The sequence below is a fragment of the Phocoena sinus genome, chromosome 2 (genome assembly GCF_008692025.1).
Source record: "Phocoena sinus isolate mPhoSin1 chromosome 2, mPhoSin1.pri, whole genome shotgun sequence".
Taxonomy (NCBI): Eukaryota; Metazoa; Chordata; class Mammalia; order Artiodactyla; family Phocoenidae; genus Phocoena; species Phocoena sinus.
Window position 1 is genome coordinate 58,851,274 of NC_045764.1, and position 24,881 is coordinate 58,876,154.

The 24,881-nt window shown below is 37.1% G+C and overlaps 2 protein-coding genes across 5 annotated transcripts in view; one reads left to right on the plus strand and one right to left on the minus strand.

Moving 5' to 3' along the window:
* Positions 1 to 4,106, plus strand: part of FBXO22 (F-box protein 22) — a 32,068-nt gene extending 27,962 nt beyond the window's left edge. The window contains exon 7 of one of the 2 annotated variants that reach the window (XM_032623007.1): positions 1,521 to 2,698. In XM_032623007.1, coding sequence (XP_032478898.1) covers positions 1,521 to 1,938 — 418 coding nt within the window. In that variant the 3' untranslated portion in view covers positions 1,939 to 2,698. Of the gene's footprint in view, positions 1 to 1,520 lie in introns of both variants that reach the window. The other variant, XM_032623008.1, reaches the window with a different exon arrangement.
* The window catches only part of NRG4 (neuregulin 4), a 132,992-nt gene continuing 111,934 nt past the window's right edge, over positions 3,824 to 24,881 (minus strand). For all 3 annotated transcript variants that reach the window (XM_032623010.1, XM_032623009.1, XM_032623011.1), the window contains 3 exons: positions 23,966 to 24,045; positions 14,213 to 14,296; positions 3,824 to 5,217 (listed from right to left, as the gene is read on the minus strand). In XM_032623010.1, the coding sequence (XP_032478901.1) occupies positions 14,280 to 14,296; positions 23,966 to 24,045 (97 nt within the window). In that variant the 3' untranslated portion in view covers positions 3,824 to 5,217; positions 14,213 to 14,279. The remainder of the gene's footprint in view (positions 5,218 to 14,212; positions 14,297 to 23,965; positions 24,046 to 24,881) is intronic.

Below are 24,881 nucleotides of genomic sequence, written 5' to 3' on the forward strand. Positions count from 1 at the left end.
AAGAGCAGCTTAAATCGTCCCAGTCATCATCTCCCTCCTGGTAGTCAGCACTGATGGATCAGGGAAAGCAGGTAGCTAAGTTGAGTTCCCTGGAACCTGAGGAAGAAGGGAGGAAAGCCAACTACACTGAACTCTAAGCACTGGATTTCATGCATAAGTATACCTGATTCTTGTTAGCTATCTGTGGGTTATTTCTCCTTTTGCCTAATTTTCCTTATTGTCTTTGCTTTTACTTTGAAATTATATACAGATAGGGCAGTGGCAATTTAACATACAGTTGATTTTTGAAATGCAACTCACTCAGACATATAACTGAGGTGCTAGCCTGTTAGCGTGGCTGTCTGTATATAATCTACTCTTTATACCTAATGTGGGAAATATACCCTCAACAATCATTACCTCTTACATGACACATTAATTTTAACATGGTCTTTACACTGTGTCATGGAGTAAGGGAAGCCATTGAGTAAATCAGTGCTCCATGTTAATGGTGTCCAGATAGGAGCCCCGCTCCCTCCAAAAAAAGGTGAATAATTCTTTTTAGGCAGGAGACTCGTGTTGCAGTTGTATACCAAAGAGGAAATGTAATAAGGTTAAAGGAACAGCAGCAGACTTCAGAAGATGGATTCTGCCCCTCAGAAACTGGTTTTGCCACTAGTTAGCCTTAAGTTGCTCAGTACTTAAGCTTTTTAAGTCTTACTTTCTTGTTAACCCAGTGAATCCTGTCCATTTTGTAAACTCTGATAGAAATGTTAGGTACTTACTTGGTTTTCCCCCAATGGGTGTTCACTGTATTATGCTTTACAACTTTATTGGCATTTTATTTTTATTTTCTGTAGTAGCCATAAAATATTTCATTAAAAAAAATACCAGGCAAATAGAAACAAAAAGAAAATGTATGATTTGACCTTCAGATTAAGCTACATTATCAGGTCAAAGCAATAAGTAAGACACAGCAATATAGTCTATTCCTTTATGGACCAAACAGTATAGAGCTTAAAACTTCTGGAATTATGGGTTCTTAATAAAATTATCCTCCATGATTGAATATTTAATACACCTCTTTTAGAATTTGACAGCTGAGGTAGGGGAGAGAAGATACCAAAGAGGTAAATAATACCAAAAGCTTTAATACATATCATAGTATATATGCATAAAACTGTAAGATTCCTTTTTCAGGGAAGTGAGAAAGGTAAGAATACTCTGTACCCTTCTAAAACTCAGGTTGGATTTTAGAAATCTTTGTGGAGATGATGCATTTGCCCCTTTGTATCTGTGACTGAGGAAGTGGTTGCTTTCTTCTCCGTAGATCTGCCTTCTGCATTCTTTTAATATATTAATTTCAGTAGTTTAATTTTTAACCCTTATTACAGTCCTCTGATCAGGGAGAGAGAGCCTCAGACTAACTGTAGACTAAGGCAGCACTTCCCGACCAATGAATCAGGAGGATTTTTCTTTTATACTGTAAATTTGAATGGTGTTTCATGATATATTACCACTTTTCTAATTTAATTTTCTAGGAACCCTCTGGATATTGATGCCACCGGTGTGGTTGGACTATCATTTAGCGGACATCGTATCCAGAGTGCCACAGTGCTTCTCAATGAGGATGTCAATGACGAGAAGACTGCTGAGGCTGCGATGCAGCGCCTCAAAGCAGCCAACATTCCAGAGCAGAATACCATTGGCTTCATGTTTGCGTGTGTTGGCAGGGGCTTTCAGTATTATAGAGACAAGGGGAATGTGGAGGCTGATGCATTTAGAAAGTTTTTTCCTAGTGTTCCTTTATTTGGCTTCTTTGGAAATGGAGAAATTGGATGTGATCGCATAGTCACTGGAAACTTTATATTGAAGAAATGTAATGAGGTAAAGGATGATGATCTATTTCACAGCTATACAACAATAATGGCACTAATTCATCTTGGGTCATCTAAATAAAGCCACCTGTAAAGTGGCTTTCACAATGTATAACTTTTGGGTTCTGTCTTTTCCAGAAAATGGAAACTTGGGATACGTATATTACAAACAAAAAACTTTCTATGTAGCTGTTTTGTAGCTTTGACATTCTGAAGATTATTTGGTAGTTTTTAATATATTAGATGAAGGACAAGTTTGTACATAATGTAATGCAAGACCGGGAGTTGAGAGCTTTTGCATCAGGCACAAGTGAACCAGTTATGGCTATACTGCACCAGATAGGTAGCTGCTGTGTGATAGGACTTTAAATAGTCTTCTGCATAGGAAGACTGAAAAAGGATTCATCAACAGAAAGGAGATTTAAGACATTCCATGACTACCTCTGCAATGTTAGATGATCTTTCAGCAGACTCATGAAGATATTTTTCTCCCTTAATAAAGGAGAAAAATACACAGATGGCTTGGGAAATTTTTCTCTGCTTTACAATTTTACCATTTTTTTCAGAAGCTGTAACAAATTGCTGACTTTTTACTTACTTGATAAACGTTAAAGAACTATTTTTGTTTTAGTACTCTAAAGTTGCTTAGTCAAATAAATTGCCAAGACTAATCAGTATTTTATTACCTTATAAGGAAAAAAATTTTCCTTTTCCCTCAATAAAGAAATTGCAACAGAAAATTCTTTTTTTCACCTACTTCTATGTAACTAATTGGCAGATGAGACAATTACATCATCACCTTATTTTGGTTTTATACCAATAAAACATACCTTGGAAACTCAGATAGCTGTGTACTTCATTGCTTTTAGTGAGTGAGTGAAGGAATCCTTTAGAAAAGAAAACCCAGGATAATGGTATTTGTTAGTTAGCAAATCCTGGCATATTTCCAGTAAAATGTTTTTCGAGTTTAAATTTCTCATTATGTAACTATCAAAATGAAATCTGTGTAGAGAACACCAGTTTCCCCCCCCCCCCCGATATCCATTCTTTCCTTTTCACACAGTCATAAAACCTTTGATTTTCAGCTAGGCACATGCACACCAGAATAAAGACTACATCCTTGTCTCCCTTGCAAGTATGACTGTTCTGGCTGGTGAAATGTGAGGGAAATGATAACGTGTCCTTTAAAACAGACTGGTTTTTTTTTTTTTTTTGCCTTTTTTCAATCCTTTGCTTAGAAGTGTATATGATTGTGAGCCATCTTCGACTCTACAGAAGAGGCAATGCTCTATTGTGGAAGAGATCACACAGAATGATAGGTTGCCATACAGTTTTGTTGACGTGCTACCATTACTGATTTGGACTGCCTATCTATCTCCAAAGTGTTGTTTTACAAGACAGAAATTAACATTCTTGCCTAAGGCACTTGTTTTTTCCAGGTCTTTGTTACAGGATATCTGTATTAGCATATTCTAATACAGTATGATATAATATATGGCACTTTTGTAATAGTGGTTTTAACGGGATAGAAGAAAACTTGCAAGGTAAGTGAAATCAAATACATTGACAACATTCCTGCTTTTTTTTTTTTTTGCGGTATGTGGGCCTCTCAGTGTTGTGGCTTCTCCCGTTGTGGAGCACAGGCTCCAGACGCGCATGCTCAGCAGCCATGGCTCACAGGCCCAGCCGTTCCACAGCATGTGGGATCTTCCCGGACTGGGGCACGAACCCGTGTCCCCTGCATCGGCAGGCGGACTCTCAACCACTGCACCAGGGAAGCCCCTGCTTTTCTATTTTTAATCACTTTTTTTAAACCAATTTTTACTTCAAAAGATTTTTTTTCCTTGCTGTTTATTTATATAAATGATAAAAATACTTAAAAGTTTCTTTAATTTATGGTTATACTCAATCTTAGTTCCTGAAGAAAGTTCAAAGAAAAGTTTGATTGCCATAGAACTTTTAATCTGTGAGTATTAATATTTAGCCATTTTTATTAACTCTTCTATTATTTGACATTGGTACCCATTATCAAGTAGACAATATCTCAAAATTTAAGTCCTTGGTTATGCTTACATAGCATATAAGGAAAATACTTTGTAAATTTTCTTTGTCCTTGATATTAACCAGAGTTGACTGAACAGTAGAGGAAAAAAGATTTTGAAAATGGAAATATGAACAAAATGCACCTGGTTGAATGAACTGTTTTATTTTTTTCAAATTAATACATAAAATGTTTTATTACTACTCAAAGGAGAGTCTGCTGCAAGGTCATTTCATACAGTATTCGAGGTTAATATATGGCTCCTTTTTATAGCTGAGACTTTGGAGCTTGTTAGGAACAGTAAATTCATTTGGCCACAAGATTGTAACCCTGGTGCAAAATAGAAAGGGAAGAAGTTGAACCAATTGAAGGAGTAGTACTGATGAAAACAAAAGTTATTGGCCCTGCCTCTCAGAGGCTTTGACATTTCTGTGGAAGTGGAGGGGGGGATGATAATTTAACCAAAGTTAAAACAATTTATTATGGTTTTGAAAGGCTTGCCTTAAAAGCAGGCGTTAAAGAAAAAGTTACTGTTTCAGCTAAAAACATAATTCCTAGAAATGGCAACTGTTGTAGTTATTTGTGAAACTGGAAAAATGATCACATGAAAAAGTTGACATGAGCACAAAAAGAGAAGATGTACCCTTACTGTTTTCTTTACAATACTGAGCTGTCTTCTATCAAGTGACAAGGATAGGATAGTTTAATCAAGGTGTTTAAAAAATATTGATTTCGTTAATGTGCTTTCAAAGCAGAACCTTTCTGCAGCTACAATTTGCCTTGTTAAAGGCTGCTTCAAAGGAGTACCTTGAAATGCCAAAGTAGCAATATAAAAAAGAGTAAGGAAGCTTGGAATTAAGATCTCAAAACAGACACCCTACACTTTGTTATAATTAATAGTCTGTGAGCTAGAGTAATGAAGGAGGTCCTTCTAAAGAAGGCCATTTCACTACTGTAATTAATTCTCAACTTTGCTTAAACCTGCATCATTGGTAAATAAAACAACTTTTCAACCTAGTAAGAGAAGCCAAACAGCAAGAGTTTTGCCACTAATTTATATTACAATTTAACACAATGAACATGCAAAGAATGTAAAATAAACTTTTACAAATCTGAGAATTTCCTAGGCATTCTGCAGAAATTTTTGAGAAAAAAATCTACTTCTGTCATTTTGTGCCCAGTCTAACCCATTTGAACACCACCATAAATTCCATTTTAATGAAAACAGAAGACTAAATCCTCTTGATTTGAAATTGAGATTTTAGATGACTGACTTGGTTTTCATTTGTAGAAAGGGAATGAGTCTGCTTAATGAAAATCCTAAAATAACAAAACATAGTATTAGTAATAACATCCTTGTTAAATAAACAAAACTAATACATGTGCTATGTAAAGAATGTTACCAGAAAGTTTTTTTTAATATTAGCCTGTGTAGAGAAAAATAGTCAAATATTTACAAGACATGTTATTTTTGTTTCATTTCTGCCTTATGCCATGATGGAGACAGAATAGAAGAATATATGCTACTCTAAAGTAGAAAATATTGGCAGAGGCCAGTAAACTTTTTTTTTTTTTTTTTTGCGGTATGCAGGCCTCTCACTGTTGTGGCCTCTCCCATTGCGGAGCATAGGCTCCGGATGCGCAGGCTCAGCGGCCATGGCTCACGGGCCCAGCCGCTCCGTGGCATGTGGGATCTTACCGGACCGGGGCACAAACCCGTGTCCCCTGCATCGGTAGGCGGACTCGCAACCACTGCGCCACCAGGGAAGCCCCAATAAACTTCATTTAATGTCTTGGTACTAAGAGTGTATGGAGCATTTCACTTCATAAAGTTTTTATAAAAGTTACTGTTCTCTAGTGACATCACAGCCAGTAAAAAAGGCAAGATAATTACAAGAAATTGGAAAAAATACATATATTCATTAATTTTAAATTAAATCAGTGAAGATAATTGAGACCATTTTCTTAACCTTTTCACAATACCTCCACATCTAACCAAAATTCAGTCACCATACATGTATCTAAAACATAACTCTGTTCAAGGCCTAGTCAGGATACTAGAATTACAGATAGGAATAAACATAATTGAGCTGAGTGACACTAGCAACTGTGTGAACCAAATTTGTTGGTGCTCTGGAAAACAAAGGTTTACAGCAACTAACACAGTGCCCAGTGAAGAAAACCCATCCTCAGAATGGTAGGAAAGTTTTGTGATTGTTTTACTCACCCTTGCCTCCCATGCAGTGGTGCTCTTATTCTTAAAATGACAGAAGGATGGTTTCCAGTTCCCTCCCTCAAACCAGAAGAGGAAGAATAGACTATTTGCAAATCACTGTTTGTCATTTCTAATCTGTGGGGGGGGATTAGAAGGACTGACTCAAGGTGCTCATCACTGTTTTGCATAACTTGGAAATCAGGCAAGAAAGAGTAGGCACTGCTTGTGAAAGCTGCAAGATGACTGCAGAATCACAGCCACCTGGATATGGGTGAAGACATAAAACAGGCTGTGTAAGGCCTAGAGGAGAAGCTGGGGTGAGATTTTTGAGAAACCGGGCATTCAAAAGCAGTTGTACCCAGGGGAAGATATAGAATGCCAAATGAATGCACAGGCAAAACATGCTCAGAAAAGACTTAAGAGAGCCTTAGGTGTTCATCTTGGTCTGATCCCTAGGATAGAAGCAGGCCTAGCTAAGAGCTGCAGGAGTGCCTTAGCACACAGCTGAAATGCAAAAAGGAGAACTGGCATTCAAGGAAATCTCTAAAAACAGCTGAACATGAGATAATAGGAACAGAGGTTTCAGTGATCACACACAAGGGATAGTCTTTGTTAAAGTACCTTGGAGAAGTCTCAAAAACAAATGAACAACAGCGTTCAGCAGTCAGCAGCAACTGGTAAACACTGGGAATAGAAGAGAATGTTATATCCAGAATTACAGTACTGTAATAGTGAAATGCCCAATTTTCAACAACAAAAAATCTGTAAGGCGTACAGAGAAACAGGGAAACAAGGCCTATTCAATGGAACAGAAACTGGCCTGGCCCACACACTGAACTTACTAGAAAAAGACCTTTAAATATGCTCAGAGAACTAAAGGAAATCAAGAAAGTGATGAATAAAATGAGAATACCAGTGGAGAGAAATTATAAAAAGGAACCAAAAAATTTTGAAGCAGAAAGTTACAATAACAAAATTTTTACTGGAGGGGTTGAACAGCAGATTTGAGCAAGCAAAAGAACTCATCAGCAAGTTGAAGACAGGACAGTTGAAGTAATTGTGTCTAAGCAAAGTAAACAATCGAAGGGATTTGTAAGATACCATCAAATGGAAGAAGAAACAGGAGTCCCAGAAGGAAAAGAGAAAGCTACATAAAGTTTATTTGAAGAAATGATGACAAAAGAGCTTGCCAAATTTGATGCAAGACATGGATGTACATATCAGGAGGCTCAACAAACTCCAAATAGGGTAAAGTCAAAAGAGACACCAAGATACATTATAGACGGTCTTTGACCTAGGACAATTTGACTTAGGATTTTTTCAGCTTTACAATGGTGTAAAGATGATATGCATTCAGTAGAAACCATACTTACTTCAAGTTTTGAATTTTGATCTTTTCCCAGGCTAGCAGTATGCAGTAAGATATGCACTTATGATGCCTAGCAGTGGCAGAGAGCTGCAGCTCCCAGTCAGCTGCATGATCATGAGTAAACATCTAATACACGTACAACTATTCTGTTTTTCAGTATAGTATTCAGTAAATTACATCACTTCAAAATAGGCTTTGTATTAGATGATTTTGCCCAGCTACAGGCTAACATAATTGTTCACAGCACATTTAAGATAGGATAGGCTTAGCTATGATGTTCAGTAGGTTAGGTATATAAAATGCATTTTCAACTTATATTTTCAACTTACCATGGGTTTATCAAGATACAACCCCATTGCAACTGGAGGAAAATCTGTATAATTAAGCTATACAAAGAGAAAGAATCTTGAAAGCAGCAAGAATGAAGAAACATCACATAAAAGGGATCTTCAGGGCTTCCCTGGTGGCGCAGTGGTTGAGAGTCTGCCTGCCAATGCAGGGGACACGGGTTCGTGCCCCGGTCCAGGAAGATCCCACATGCCGCGGAGCGGCTGGGCCCGTGAGCCATGGCTGCTGAGCCTGCGTGTCTGGAGCCTATGCTCCGCAACGGGAGAGGCCCGCGTACCACATTTTAAAAAAAAAAAAAGGGATCTTCAATAAGATTATCAGATTTCTCGAAAAAACTGTCAACCTAAAATCTTCTATCTGGCAAAACTCTCCTTCAAAAATGAGGGAGAAATTAAAACATTACCGGACACTGATACAACTGGACCTGCCCTGCAAGAAATGCTAAAGGAAATTCTTCAAGTTGAAATGAAAGGACAAAGGATAGGAACAGGAAACCATATGAAGAAGTAAAGCTCTCCAGTAAAGGTATACATGAACAATTATAGAAGCTAGTATTATAACTTTGATTTGTAACTCTTTGTTTTCCACACAATTTAGGAATGAACATATAAAAATACAGTTAATTGGTTTATGTTTTTAGACACAATGCTTAAAGATGTAATCTTGTGACAGTAATAGTTGAAAGGGAGTGAGGGCAAAGTTATATAAGAGCAAAGTTTTTATGCACTATGACGTTAAGCTGCTGTAAATTCAAATTAGTGTCATTACTTCATGATGTTAAATGGAATCCCCATGGTAACCACAAAGAAATAGCTATAGAATACACACAAAAGGAAAAAGAATTTAAATGTTTCACTATAAAACAAAACACAAAAGAAGACACTAACACAGAAAATAAGGAGCAAAAATATTCCATGCAAATAGTAACCAAAAGGGAACAGTATATTATTATGAGACAAATAGACTTACAACCTTTTTGGATTTAAAGAGACAGAAAAGTACATTATATGTTAAAAGGTTTTATACAACAATGTAACACTTATAAACATTTACACATCTAATAACATCCTCAAAATACATTAAGCAAAACACAACATACCAAAACAGCACTGCTTTCATTGCACCCCATAAGACAGAAAATTCTAGCTGTAAATGCTTACGTTTAAAAAAAAAAATCAAATCAACATTCTAACTTTATAACTTAAGGAACTAGAAAAAGAAGAACAGACTAAACCCAAAGCTAGTAGAAGGAAGATTAGAACTAAGATAAGCAAAATACTGAAAAAATCAATAGAAAATTTTGAACTAAAAGCTAGTTCTTTGAAAAGGTTAACAAAGTGGAAAAACCTCTAGCTAGATCAATAACAAGAGAAGATTCAACTTCTAAAAACAGAAATAAGAGTAGGGTTATTACTGATGCGTCTACAGAAATAAAAAGGATAAGAGTACTATGAGCAGTTTTAAACAAGTTGAATAACCTAGATGAAATGGATATATTAATGAAGAAATAAAAAATCTACATAGACCTATAGGTAGACCTATAGGTAGAAGGGAGGTTGATTGAATCAGCCGTCAAAAACCTCCCAACAAAGGAAAATCCTGCAACCTCTGGCTTTACTCAATTCAACCAAACATTTAAAGAAGAAATAACTCCAGTCCTCCAACTTTTCAAAAAAATTCAATAGGCGGGAACACTTCCTAATCCATTGTATAAGGCCAGTATTGCTCTGATACCAAAGCCAGACAATGACAACACAAGAAAAGAAAAAGACCAATACCCCTGATGAATATTGATGCATACATCTTAAAGTATTAGCAAACTGAATTCAAGAGCACATTAAAAGTTTTATACATTTTGAACAAGTGGATTTATTGCTGCAATGCAAGGATGGTTCAACAGATGAAAATCCAATCAAATACAATACACTGCATTAGCAGAATGAGGGTCACACATGGATCCCATCAGTTGATGCCGAAAAAGAATTTGACAAAATTCTTTTTGATTAAAAAAAAAAAACCCACCACCCCCCTAGGAACTGAAGGAAGCTACCTCAATATAATAAAGACCACATATGAAAATCTTACAGCTAACATACTCAATGGAGAAGGACTGAAAGAAACAAGACAAAGATGCAGCTTTTACTACTGCTTTTCAACATAGTGTTGGAAGTTTGAGGCAGAGTAATTAGTCAAGAAAAAGATTGAAATTAGAAAGGAAGAAGTAAAATTATCTCTACAGAATACATGATCCTATATGTAGAAAACACTAATGTTCCCTGCACCCCAAAATCTGTTAGAACTTAGAAACAAATCAGCAAAGTTGAAGCATACAGAAGCAACACACAAAATCAGTTGCCTTTCTGTACACTAACACGAACAACCCAAAACAAATTAGGATAACTCCCTTTACAATAGCATCAAAAACAATAATATACATAGGAATTAACTTAATGAAGGTGAAAGACTTGTACACTGAAAACCACAAAACATTGCTGAATGATGTTAAAGATGACACATAAATGGAAAGACATCCCGTGTTCATAGATTGGAAGACTTAATACTGGTATGATGTCAGGTGATCTACAGATTCAATGTAATCCACTTCAAAATCTCAGTGACATTTTTAACAGAAAATAGAAAAATAAGAATATCTAGGATCCCCAAATAGCCAAAACAATCTTGAAAAAGATTAAAGATGGAAGGCTCACACTTCCTGATTTCAAATTTTACTGCAAAGCTACAATAATCAAAACTGTGGTACTGAATAAAACTAGACATATAGACTAGTGGAGTAGAATAAAGAATCCAGAAATCCTCACATATATGGTTAAATGATTTGGGGGAAGTGCACCAAGACCATTTAATGGGAAAGGACAGTGTTTCCAACAAATGGTGTTGGGAAAATAGGATATCCACATGCAAAAGAATGAAGTTGGATTTTTATCTAACACCATATAGAAAAATTAATTCAAATGGATCAAAGACCTAAACCTAAGACTTAAAACTCCACTCTTAGAAGAACACAGGGGAAAAGTTTCAGGACATTGGATTTGGCAGTGATTTCTTGGATATGACACCAAAGTCATAGGCATCAGAAGAAAAAACAAACTGGGCTTCATCAAAAATTAAACATTTATGTATCAAAGGACACTATAAATGGAGTGAAAAAAGCAGTCCACAGAATGGGAGAAAATATTTTCAAATCACATATCTGATGAGGGATTAATATCCATTAATATATAAAAAACTAAAATGCAACAACAGCAACAAAAGACAACCCAAATCAAAACTGGGCAAAGGACTTGAATAGTCAGGTATCCAAAGAAGATACAGTATGGCCAATAAGCACGTGAAAAAATGCTCAACATCACTAACCATTTGGGCAATGCAAATCAAAACCATGATGAAATACCACTTCATACCCATTAGGGTGGCTATTGGGGAAAAAAAAAAGTGTTGGCAAGGATGTGGAGAAGCTGGAACTTCTGTTCATTGCTGCTAGGAATATAAAGTGGTATAGCTGCTGTAGAAAACAGTATGTCAGTTCCTCAAAAACTTAAATGCAGAATTAGCATTTGATTCAGCAGTTCCACTTCTGGGTATTTATACAAAAGAACAGAAAACAGGGGCTTGAACAGATACTTGCACATGTATGTTCATGGAAGCATTATCTCAATAGCCCAAAGGTGAAATGACTCATGTTCACTGATTAATGAATGAATAAGCAAGATGTGGTAGATAGATACAGTGGAATATTATTCAGTCACATAAAGGAATGAAATCTGGATACATACTGTAGTGCTGATGAACCCTGCAGACATGTAAGTGAAATAAGCCACACAAAAGGACAAATACATGATTCTACTCACATGAAGTATTGAGAATACTCAAATACTTAAAGTAGAATGTTGGCTACCAGGGTGTTGAGTGGAGGAATGGGGAGTTATTGTTTAATGGGTACAGGGTTCAGTATGGAATGATGAGAAAGTTCTGGAGATGGATGGTGGTGATGGTTGCACCAGTGTGAATACACTTAATGCCACTGAATTGTATATGTAAAAATGGTACATCTTATGTATGTTTTTCTACCATAAAAACTTTTTTAAACCACCAAAAGTCATATAGCCTAGCTATTTTTAGAAAAAACAAAGGTTATCAAGCCACAAGACACAGAGGAAGTTTAATTTGTATATGGCTAAGTGAAAGAAGACAGTCTGAAAAGGTTACATACGGTATGACTCCAACTACATGACATTCTGGAAAACTATAGAGCTAGTAAAGGGATTAGTGGTTATCACTGTGAGATTGGGAAGGCTGAGTAGATGGAGCACAGGAGATTTTCAGGGTGGTGAAGCTATTCAACATGATACTGTAGTGGTGGACACATAAAATGATGCATTTGTCAAAATCCATCAAACTATAACAAAAAGAGGAGCCTTAATGTAAACTATAGACTTTTGTTAATGTTGTTTCATTTGTTTAATTTATAATTGTTTCATTTATTAGCAAATGTAGCACACTAGTACATTTTACACAGATGTTTAATAGTAGGGAAAACTGTATGGGAGAGGGAAGTATATGGGAACTCTCTGCAGTGTCTTCTCAATCATTCTATAAATCTGTAACCTTTTTAAAAAATAGTCTTTAAAAATTCTATGAGGGTTTTTCGTTTTGTATACTCTAGTGCCTCAAGCTCATAAGTATTAGTTGTCAGTGAATGATGGGTAAATGAATGAGTGAATGAATGGATCAGTGGCACTAGTGACAGATTCAATTCACAGTGCTCACACTGGGCTAGACTGTTGGGAAAAGTCAGTGTGTACCGACTGAGGGATTAATAACCAGAATATCTGAAGAACTCCTAAAATGCAACAACAGCAACAAGAGAAAACCTAGTTCAAAATAAGCAAAGGACTTGAATAGGCAGGTATCCAAAGAAGATATACAGATGACCAATAAGCACATGAAAAGATGCTAAACATCACTAATTAGGGAAATGCAAATCAAAACCACAATGAGATACCACTTCACACCTATTAGGATGGCTATTAAAACAAACAAACAAAAACAAGTGTTGGCAAGGATGTGGAGAACTGGCTTGAAGGGGAAGTTGTTCACAGGTGGGCTGTTCATTTGGCCAGAGCTTGCTATAGATCCTTGAAATCAATTGCTTCTCATAGAGAAACGATTTTCATCAATATTAAAAATATGATCTAAAGGTAGCTGCCAATGATAGGGATAGAGCAGGATAGTTAACACAGGTAGTTTTACAAGTCCCACTAGGGGATTATAGACACAAAGGGAACTTTGGGAGACCATTGTAAGCTAATGAACACTCAAGAAAGCAGTCAGAACACTGTGAAACAAAACAGGTCCGCTTAACAATGAAACCATGCAATAAAAGCACCGAGATATGCCCCAGGCCATTAAGTGAAAAAACAAGGCCTGCAGCCTGCTGGTCAAGGTCAGCAAGATAATGATCCTTAGGACATGCACCTGAGCATGTACCAAGGCCAGGAATGCAGGGGAAAGGTGGCATTCCAAGGTAGAAGACCCTCACACTGAAACCTGAGATGATTTAACATATTTTAGTCTATGTTACCACCCTTCTGCTGATTTGAATAGCACCATGACAGTCCCCGTTTGACCAAATAGGGTCAAAAACTCCTCTGCCCCACCCAAAGGTGGAGCTAGTGATGTAAGCGTGATGCCTACTCAAAGAATGTGGAAGAAGGTGGTCTTCTGCCACTTCCCACTTTTCCTTTGATTATAAAAACGTAGCCCACTTAGTTCCTGGGGCAGAGCTCTCTTGCCTGCCCACTTGTATCCTTCACAAGCATCCTATACTAATAAATCCACTTCTTACCTCCCACTTTGTCCCTCACCGAATTCCTTCTGCACCGAGACCTAAGAACCTGTGAGTCATTAAAGTCCCGAGACAAGTTGTGTGGTTTCACCTTCATCAATCAATGCTTTTTTTCTAATCACCGGGTGAAATGTCTTCATGCCTTACCTGTACTTGCAACTTCCCCAGACAGCTTAACACAGTGAAAGCCACTAAAGCCACTCCTTGCCCTTAATTAGGATTTTCATCTTTTCTCTTAGGGTCTTGGTATATTTGCTAAAAGTTTCTCATTAGCTGTGAGAAAGCTTGCCTCTGGATGCTTCAACACATTAGCTTACTGGGAAAAATCATGTTTGACCAATGCAACTTTCACATAGGATTGATATTACTCCCCTATTTACCTACTGCAAATGAGCTAATAATACACGTGACAGAAACACACATACCTTGCAATAGGACAGACGGTGTTTCAGGGTATGATAACTTTCAGTCTTTTATTTAGAGAACAAAGAAGGATTAAGGTTTTAATTTCTTTTACCTTTTGGTGTTACATTTTCTGCCTTTGTAACAAAAAAGCAGTGATTTGGGTTCACTGTGATATTTCTTCAATGTTCTCCATGACCTATAGAAAATAAGAATTAAGATGTTTTCTCCATCTCAATTTTTCTTTATATGCACACCTTCCAACACATCTTTATTTTATTCACACATATACATCCACCCCTTCTGTTTGTGATATGAAGAGTTGAGGTGAACTAGCCTAGAACATCCAAATAAGCCACACAACGCTCCTCAGAACACAGAAGAGTTGTGTCAGCACCTCCATTCAGATCTCACAGAGGAAAGTGTCCCTGCCTTTCCTCACTGCCTGTTTTCTGTTACCTGAAGTTCTAACAAGCCTGTTGAATTTTTTTTTTTTTTTTTTTTGCAGCACGTGGGCCTCTCACTGTTGAGGCCTCTCCCGTTACGGAGCACAGGCTCTGGACGCGCAGGCCCAGTGGCCATGGCTCACGGGCCCAGCCACTCCGCGGCATGTGGGATCTTCCCAGACTGGGGCATGAACCCGTGTCCCCTGCATTGGCAGGCAGACTCTCAACCACTGCGCCACCAGGGAAGCCCCGTTGGTGAATTTTTAAAAAGATTACAAATGATAAAGAGAGTAAGGGGAAAAGATTGCTAGAGTGAGTCATTCTAATGGCAATAAAAATTAATAACTGATGGCAAGAAAACAGAAGAAAGTAGCAAAAACAAAACAAAAATCAGGACTAAAAACCAAACCAAACCAAAACAAAAAAACCCTGTGGCTAGCTAGAACTATTTAATGTAGGGACAACTCCCTCCATAGCCAATGAGCCCTAAGTCTGTAACCCATATCTGTGGAAGCATAAATGCAGTACAAAAAACTTGGACTTGGGGTTTAAAATCCTTGTTCTACCACCTCATGTGTGATCTTGATGTTAACCTCTCTAAGCCTCAGTTTTCTCTTTTGTAGAGTGAGAATAATACCACCTGCCTCACAATGGGTGTTAGGACTTAAAAGAGTTCTCCTTCTCCGATATGAAATATCAACCACAGTGCCTGGCACCTACAGACACCTGATGTTCATGATTACGTATTACACTGCTTTCTTTTCATTTGAAGAGCTGTACTTTCAGAACTAGTGCATTATGGCAATAGGGATACATAATCACAACCTAAATGTATGCTAGGACTTTAGGCTGTAGGTTTACTTAATGAACGAATTGAAAAGATTGCCTAGGGAGGTTTATATTCCAGAGGCATACAGGGTGACACGAACAAACCTATCAGAATGGAGTGATAAAATGAATAAAGCTTTATGGTGTGGTGGCAAGAGGAGTTTCCTGGTGAAAGCAGGTCATTAATAAAATTTAAAATAGAGTGTACCATCATGCTGTGATTTTCATAACAAATACGAGCTAATAGCATCAAGCAATTCCCAGTCCGCATGATCAACTTTATTTTCATGACACAGATCTTGTCACATGCGGTAAAAGGCATTTCTTTTTGCTTTTCTTAAAGTAATGGCCTTGCAGTTACTGATAGACTGTTTGACCTTGAAAAAATAAGTGGTCAGTCAGCTAATTTTGTGAGCTATGCCCAATACCTTATCTAGATTTTTACCCTTTGTTGTGACATTTTCTGCCTCCATTAAAAGAAAGCAGCAAATTAATACTTGAGTGCCAAAACTCTTTTCTCAATGAAACCAGAGTACCTCTGTGTGGAAAGGCTCCAAGGTAGCTTCTATTTTATTACAAACATGTCTTTATAAACAGGAAGAGGTCGACTTGTTTTTTATGTGTGTACATTTTCTAAAAAATAATTGTTTTTACCATCCCATTGAACGTTCTGAAAAAAAAAAATTAAGAGGCAAACCTTTTGAAGAGAAATGTTATTGGTGAATTACAAACACAGATCCTTGTGCAGTCAACCATTCCTACATTTTTTCTTGTCAGACTTAGCCTTATTTGTGTTTATCTTCCCAGTTAAAACCAGGCTCAATAATAAATTTTCAGTTCTCTGAGAATTTCTTCACTGGTTACTTTACCATCAGGCATTTTACAAATGAATGTAGTTCCAGACAATATCATTACAAATTTAGCAAAAATCGACAAACTCACCAAACCATTAAAATACATGATTTCACTCAATTACAAAGTAGAGGAACACATCTCAATCTCTTGGTAACTCAAAAGTTAATTTTGAGCATATTAAAATGAATCATGTGACAGTATCATTTAATAACAGCATCTCTTTCTGGCTTTTTATTGTGAAATATACATAATAAGATTTACCATTTTAACCATTTTTAACTGTACAGTTCAGTTCCACACTGTTGTACAATCATCACCGCCATGCATCTCCAAAACTTTTTCATAATCCCACACTGAAACTCTAGTCATTAAATAACTCCCCATTCTCCTACTCTTAGCCCCTGGTAACAACCATTTTACTTTCTGTCTCTATGAATTTGATTACTCTAGATACTTCAAATAAGTGAAATCATATAATACTTACCTTTTGTGTTTGGCTTATTTCACTTAGCATACTGTCTTAAAAGTTCATCCATGTTGTAGCATGAATCAGAATTTGATTCCTTTTTAAGGCTAAATAATATTCCATTGTATTTATGTACCACTTTGGGTTTATCAATTCATTCCTTTTTTAAAAAATATTTTATTTAAGTATAGTTGATGTACAACGTTGTGTTAATTTCTGCTGTACAGCAAAGTGATTCCATTATACATATATATACAATCTTTTTAAAAATATTCTTTTCCATTATGGTTCATCACAGGATATTGAATATAGTTCCCTATGCTATACAGTAGGACCTTGTTGTTATCTATTCTATATATAACAGGTTGCATCTCCTAACGCCAAACTCCCACTCCATCACTCCCCCACCCCACCCCCTGATAACCACAATTCTGTTCTCTATGTCTCTGAGTCTGTTTCTGTTTCATAGATAAGTTTATTTGTGTTATAGTTTAGATTCCTCATATAAGTGATATCACATATTTGTCTTTCTACTTACTTCGCTTAGTATGATAATCTCTAGATCCATCCATGTTGCTGCAAACAGCATTATTCCATTCTTTTTTCATGGCTGAGTAATATTCCATTGTATATATATACCACATCTTCTTTACCCATTCATCTGTCAGTGGATAGTTAGGTTGTTTCCATGTCTTGGCTATCGTGAATAGTGCTGCTGTGAACACAGGGGTGCATGTATCTTTTCGAATTATAGTTTTGTCTGAATATATGCCCAGGAGTGGGATTGCTGGATTATATGGCAACTCTGGTTTTAGCTTTTTGAGGAATCTCTGTTTTCCACAGTGGCTGCACCAGTTTACATTCCCACCAACAGTGTAGGAGGGTTTGCTTTTCTCCACACCCTCTCCACCATTTGTTATTTGTAGACTTTTTAATGATGGCCAGTCTGACCAGTATGAAGTGATACCTCATTGCAGTTTTGATTTGCATTTCTCTAATAATTAGAGTCATTGAGCATCTTTTCATGTACCTGTTGGCCATCTGTATGTCTTCTTTGGAGAAATGTCTGTTTAGTTCTTCTGCCTATTTTTTGATTGGGCTGTTTGGTTTTTTGTTGAGTTGTATGAGCTGTTTGTATATTTTGGAGATTAAGCCCTTGTTGGTTGCATCACTTGCAAATATTTCTCCCATTCCGTGGGTTGTCTCTTTGTTCTGTTTATGGTTTCCTTTGCTGTGTAAAAGCTTATAAGTTTGATTAGGTCCCATTTGTTTATTTTTGCTTTTATTTCTATTGCTTTAGGAGACTGACCTAAGAAAACCTTGGTACAATTTATGTCAGAGAATGTTTTGCCTATGTTCTCTTCTAGGAGTTTTATGATGTCATGTCCTATGTTCAAGTCTTTAAGCCATTTAGAGTTTATTTTTGTGTATGGTATTAAGGTGTGTTCTAACTTCACTGATTTACATGCAGCTGTCCAGTCAATTCATTCCTTGATGGACATTTGGGTGGTTTCAATCTTTTGGCTATTGTGAATAATGCTTCTATGAACAGTGGTATACAAATAACTATTTGAGCTCCTGGCTTGGATTCTCTTATGTATATACCCTGAAGTGGAATTGCTGGATCATACAGTGATTCTATTTAATTTTTTTGCAGTCACTTCCCATTCCAAACTCAACCCTAGGCAACCACTTGCACAGTATCTTCAAGGTTCATATATGTTATAGCATTAACCTTAATATAAATGCAAGCATGCAATTTGTGGTCTTTTGTGGCTGGTATCACTTAGCATAAAGATTTATCCATGTTACGGAGTGTATCAATACTTTGTCCCTTTTTATGGCTGAATAGTATTCCATTTTATGGACATACCATATCTAGTTGATGAATATTTAGATTATTTCCACTTTGGGTTTATTATGAATATTGCCACTATGGACATTCAAGTCTTTGTGTAGACATATGTTTTCATTTATTGTGGGTTGTTATCTAGGGATGGGAATGCTGGATATTAAGATAAATTTATGTTTAACTCTTTAAGAAACTGCTAAACTGTTTTCCACAGTAGCTATACTATTTATTTCTTCTTTTTTCTTTTTTTTAAATTGAAATATAGTTGATGTACAATATTATGTTAGTTTCAGATGTCCTACATAACGATTTGACATCTGCATACATTATGAAATAATGATAAGTCTAGTAATCATCTGTCCCATACAAAGTTATTATAATATTATTGATCATATTCTTTATGCTGTATGTTACATCCCCATGACTTATTTATTATATAACTGGAGGTTTGTACCTCTTAATGCCCTTCACCTATTATGTCCACCATCCCTCCTTTCTGGCAACCACCCATTTGTTCTCTGCATCTATGAGTCTGTTTTTATAGATTCTTCCTTTTGTAATTTTTATATTTCTAGCTGTGGTTTCTTCTTTTCTGCTTATATAAGTCCCTTTAAAATTTCTTGTAAAGCCAGTTTACTGGTGCTGAACTCTCAGCTTTGGCTTGTCTGAAAAACTCTTTATCTCTCCTTCCTGGGTAGAATATTCTTGGTTGTAGGTTTTTTCCTTTCCTCACACTGAACATACTGTGCTGTTCCCTTCTGACCTGCAAAGTTTCTGCTGAGAAGTCAGCTGACAGTGTTATGAGTTCCTTTGTACATCACTAGTTGTTTTTCCCTCACTGCTTTTAAGATTCTCTCTTAACCTTTAATTTTTTGCCATTTTTAATTACAATGTGTCTTGGTGTGGACCTCTTTGGGTTCATCTTGTTTGGGACTCTCTGTGCTTCCTGGACCTGGATGGGTTTCCTTTCCTAGGTTAGGGAAGTTTTCAACTATTATTTCTTCAAATAAATTCTCTGCCCCTTTCTCTATCTCTTCTCAATTTCTGAGACCTCTATAATGTGGATGTTAGTACTCTTGATGTTGTCCCAAAGGTCTCAAACTATCCTGATTTAAAAATCTTTTCTTCTTTTTTCTGTTCAGCTTGGGTGATTTCCACTACTCAATTTTACTTTTTTTTTTTTTTTTTTTTTTTTTTTTTTTTTTTTTCAATTTTACTTTTTTACATGTACATGTAACAAATATACATGTTAACAAATTCCCAGTATACAATATAGCATTACTAACTACAGTCATCATGTTTTACTTTAGATTTCTTCATTTATTCATCCCTACATAAGCGCAACTTTGCAACCTTTTGACCAGCGTCTCCCCACTTCTCCCACTTCCTTACCCCCATAACCACCCTTTTTCTACTCTCTGCTTCTGTGTAACTTTTTGTAGGTAAAACATATGTGGGACTTCCCTGGTGGTCCAGTGGTTAGGACTCTGCACTTCCACTGCAGGGGGCGCGGGTCCAATCCCTGGTCAGGGAACTAAGATGCTGCATGCCAGGCAGTGTGGCCAAAAAAAAAAAAAAAAAGATTAAAAAAACATATAAATGAGGTCATGAAGTATTTTTCTTTCTTTGTCTGGCTTATTTCACCTAGCATACTGTCCTGCAGGTCCATTCATGTTGTTGCAAACGGCAGGATCTCCTTTTTAAAGGCTGAGTAATATTTCGTTGTATATACCACCATTTCTTTATCCGTTCATCCATTGATGGACACAGGTTGTTTTCATATCTTGGCTATTGTAAATAATGCTACAATAACCATGGGAGCACAGCTATCTGTTTGAGGAAGAGGGATTGCTGGATTATATGGTAGTCCTATTTTTAATTTTTTGAGGAAACTCTGTAACATTTTCTTTTCTTTTTTTTTTTTTGCGGTGTGTGGGCCTCTCACTGTTGTGGCCTCTCCCGTTGCAGAGCACAGGCTCCGGACGCACAGGCTCAGCGGCCATGGCTCACAGGTCCAGCCGCTCCGTGGCATGTGGGATCTTCCCGGACCGGGGCACGAACCCGTGTCCCCTGCATTGGCAGGCAGACTCTGAACCACTGTGCCACCAGGGAAGCCCCATAACATTTTCTATAATGGCTTAACCAATTTACATTCCCACCAACAGTGTACAAAGTTTCCTTTTTTTCCAACATCCTTGCCAACACTTATCTTTTATCTTTTTGATAATAGTCATGAGGTAATATTTCATTGTGGTTTTGATTTGCATTTCCCTGATGATTAATGATAGTGAATACCTTTCATATACTTGTTAGCTATTTGTATATCTTTTTTGGAAAAATGTCCATTCAGGTCCTTTGCTCCTCTCCTCCTTTTTGGTAACATACACAAAGGAAAAAACTAATTTCTGGAAACTCTGGGAAATTTTTTGTCTCCTTCATGGGCTTATGTATTAAGATGTAATTGGTCCTATGACACTCAGTAAGAAGAGGAGGAATCTTACTTGATCCTCAGTAAGAGAGGAATCTTACTTGAACTTAAGGTTAAAAAAAAATAAAACTTGCGATTAACTCATAAGAAATCCTACACTTAAAATCCTGTTTGACTGCTTTATAAACAGTTATTTTAATATTTCATATATTTAGAATTATAGCGGTAAAAAGGCATTCCACGTACGTTTCTCTGAGAACTCAAAGAAAGAATGAGCTTAGCATGCTGGAGAGGCCCATTTTGAAATTGGGTTGGTTGATTTTTTTGCTATTGAGTTGTATGAGTTCCTCATTTATTTGGGGTTTTAACCCCTTTTCTGATATATGTTTGCAAATATTTTCTCCCATTCCTTAGGTTGCATTCTCATTTTGTTGATTATTTCTTTTGCTGTGTGAAGATTTTTAGTTTGATGTAGTCCCTCTTGTTTATTTTTGCTTTTGTTGCCTGAGCTTTTGGTGTCATATCCAAAAAATCATTGCAAATGCCAAGGAGCTTTTTTCCTATATTTCCTTCTAGGAGTTTTATGGTTCAGGTTCTGCATGTAAGTATTTAATTCATTCTGAGTTGATATTTGTGTATGATGCACTAGAGTGGTCCAATTTCATTCTTTTCTATGTGGATATCCAATTCTCCCAACACCACTTATTGAGAAGACTATCCTTTGTGTATTCTTGGCACTCTTGTCAAAAATTCATTGACTGTACATGATGGGATTCATTTCTGGTTTCCTCAATTCTGTTCCATTATCTATGTATTTCTTTTTATGCCAGTACCATACTGCCTTGATTACTGTAGCTTTGTAATATAATTTGAAACCAGGAAGTATGTTGCCTCCAATTCTCCTCTTCTGCAAGATTGCTTTGGCTATTCAGAGTCTTTTGTGGTTTCATACACATTTTAAGATTGTTTTTTCTATTTCTGTGAAAAATGCTATTGGAATTGTATGGTTTTCATTGTACAGATCTTTCACCTCCTTGGTTAAATTTATTCCTAAGTATTTTATTCATTTTGATGCTACTGAAGATAGGATTGTTTTCTTGATTTCCTTTTTGTATAGATCACTGTGTAGAGAAATGCAACTGATTTTTATATGCTGATTTTTGTATCCTGAAACTTTACTGAATTCATTTATTTGTTCTAACAGTTTATTAATGAGTGTTTAGGGTTTTCTACATATATGATCATGTCATCTGCAAACAGAGATAATTTAACTTCCTCCTTTCATATCAGGATGTTTTTTCCTTTCTCTTTTTTCTTTTCTTGTCTGATTGCTCTTGCTAGTACTTCCAGTACTATGTTAAATAGAACTTGTGAGAATGGGCATCCTTGCCTTATACTGAATCTTAGAGGAAAACCTTACAGTTTTTCCCCATTGATAATAATGTTAGCTGTGGGATTTTCATAAATGGCCTTTATTGTGTTGAGGAAGTATCTTTTTATACCTATTTTGTTGAGAGTTTTTATCATAAATGGATGTCAAACTTTGTTAAATGCTTTTTCTGCATCTACTGTGACGATGTTTTTTTTTTTTTTTCGGTACATGGGTCTGTTGTGGCCTCTCCCGTTGCGGAGCACAGGCTCTGGACGCACAGGCTCAGCAGCCATGGCTCACGGGCCCAGCCGCTCCACGGCATGTGGGATCCTCCCAGACCGGGGCATGAACCTGCATCCCCTGCATCGGCAGGCGGACTCTCAACCACTGCGCCACCAGGGAAGCCCGATGATGTGGTTTTTATCTTTCATTCTATTAACGTGGTGTATCACATTGACTGATATTCATATGTTAAACTAACAGGTTTGTAATTTTTGATTGGATGTTAGATGTGTGAATTTTACCTGTTGGGTACTGGATTTTTTTTTTTTGTATTATTGAGCTTTGATCCCGGATGCAGTTATTTGGAAACAAGTCGATTCTTTCAGTTCTTGCTTTTAAGGTTTGTTAGGCAGGACTGGAGCAGTGCTCAATCTAGGGCTAATTATTCCCCACTACTGGGGAAATACTCTCCTGTGTACTCTACCTACTACCCAATGAATATTTAGGATTTTTAGCGTTATTATTGGGAACAGGCACTTTTCCTAGCCTTGTGTGAGTACTGGGTACCTCTAATCCTGTCAGGTAATTCTTACCCTAACCTCAAGTATTTTCCTACTATATATGTGCTGATTATTACTCAGCTGAATACTTGAACTGAAGATCTCTGAAATTCTCTCTCTTTGCAGCTCTCTCTTTTCCAGTACTCCATTCAGTGAACTATAGCCACATTGATGTTTCTGGACTCTCAGCTTCATCTTCTCAATTCAGGGAATCAACCAAGCTCAGCCTGGGCCATCCCCCCAAACCCCTGTGCCACAGCCTGGAAACTCCTTCAAGGCAATAATCTGAGGCAATCATTGGCTCATCTCAACTGTTTCCCATCTCTCGGGGATCACGATCCTTTGTTTCCTGTCGTCCAATGTCTTGAAAACCATTGCTTAATGTATAATGTCCATTTAAAAATTTTTCAAGTAGTAGGTAAATCCAGGCCCTATTACTCCATCTTGGTCAGAAGCAGAAGTCTCACAATACTTTTAAAACATGAACTGACCTACAAGCTTCCCAAAGATTTGCCTATTCTTGTAGGTAAAAATCCTCCTCCTCCTCCTCCCTGTCGACCAGCCCACTTCAGATTACTTCTGGAGAGATCAGTCCCTTACAGTAATCTATGTAACACATTATAGCTAATATCGTAATTTCACATATTGAGACAACATGGTTTTCTTTGGGGTAAAAAGGTGACTTGTGTCATATAGCTAGTAAGAAATTCATCTTCACATGAAAAACCCACAGAAAAAACTTCTGGGTTAACCATTTTTTGGATAGATCCAAATCCCATGTAACAACCACCATCTAATCTAGGGCTTTAAAATAAGCACTTCATTTTGAATTTACTCACTGTGGTGGACACTGGTACTGCTTGTCTCTACCAGGCTGATGTCATACTGGATCGAACTGGCCCTCTGAAGGTGGCCCTTCCTGACAGTAAAGAGGAAAGAAACACACAAATGGAAAATGGGTAAGTGGAAAACCGGAAAGAAAGTTTAAAGTTGAATATGTGGAGGTACATTTTCTTTTCCACAGCTCTCTGAAACTGCCAGAGCTTCCCTAAAACCATGCCCCATTATTTAACAAATCCACCAGGCCAGGTAGGTCATCTGTGGGGACCTCAGACGCTGATGATGCCACTTAGTCTTCCTCCTTTAAGACAGCAGGACTGTTGTATTTTAGTGTAATGTTTTTGTGCTCTTCTTCAAGTGGCTAGCTTTAATTATTAGTTGGGACCCTTATGTGACATGGGGTGGCTTTAGTCAACTATTGAAAAACTCATTTGCACTTTTATAAGGTTTCAGTTCATCAATCTTTTTGGTCATCGAGTCAATTAATATAGGTTCTAATTGTATTCAGGTGTCATGACAGAGTTTTAAAAAACTACTTTTGGGGCTTCCCTGGTGGCACAGTGGTTGAGAGTCCGCCTGCTGATGCAGGGGACACGGGTTCGTGCCCCGGTTCGGGGAGATGCCACGTGCCGCGGAGCGGCTGGGCCCGTGAGCCATGGCCACTGAGGCTGTGCGTCCGGAGCCTGTGCTCCGCAATGGGAGAGGCCACAACAGTGAGAGGCCTGTGTACCGCAAAACAAAAACAAAAACAACTACTTTTAATATTAAATGAGATTTTGGAGTGTACACTTCCTTTCAGTTTTTTTCAATAAGTCAGTGCCTAAAATATTACCTTACATTAATAAAAATTAATTCAAAACCACTTTTACCATAGCAAAATGAAAGTGTTTTGTAAAAATATACTGATTCTTCCTC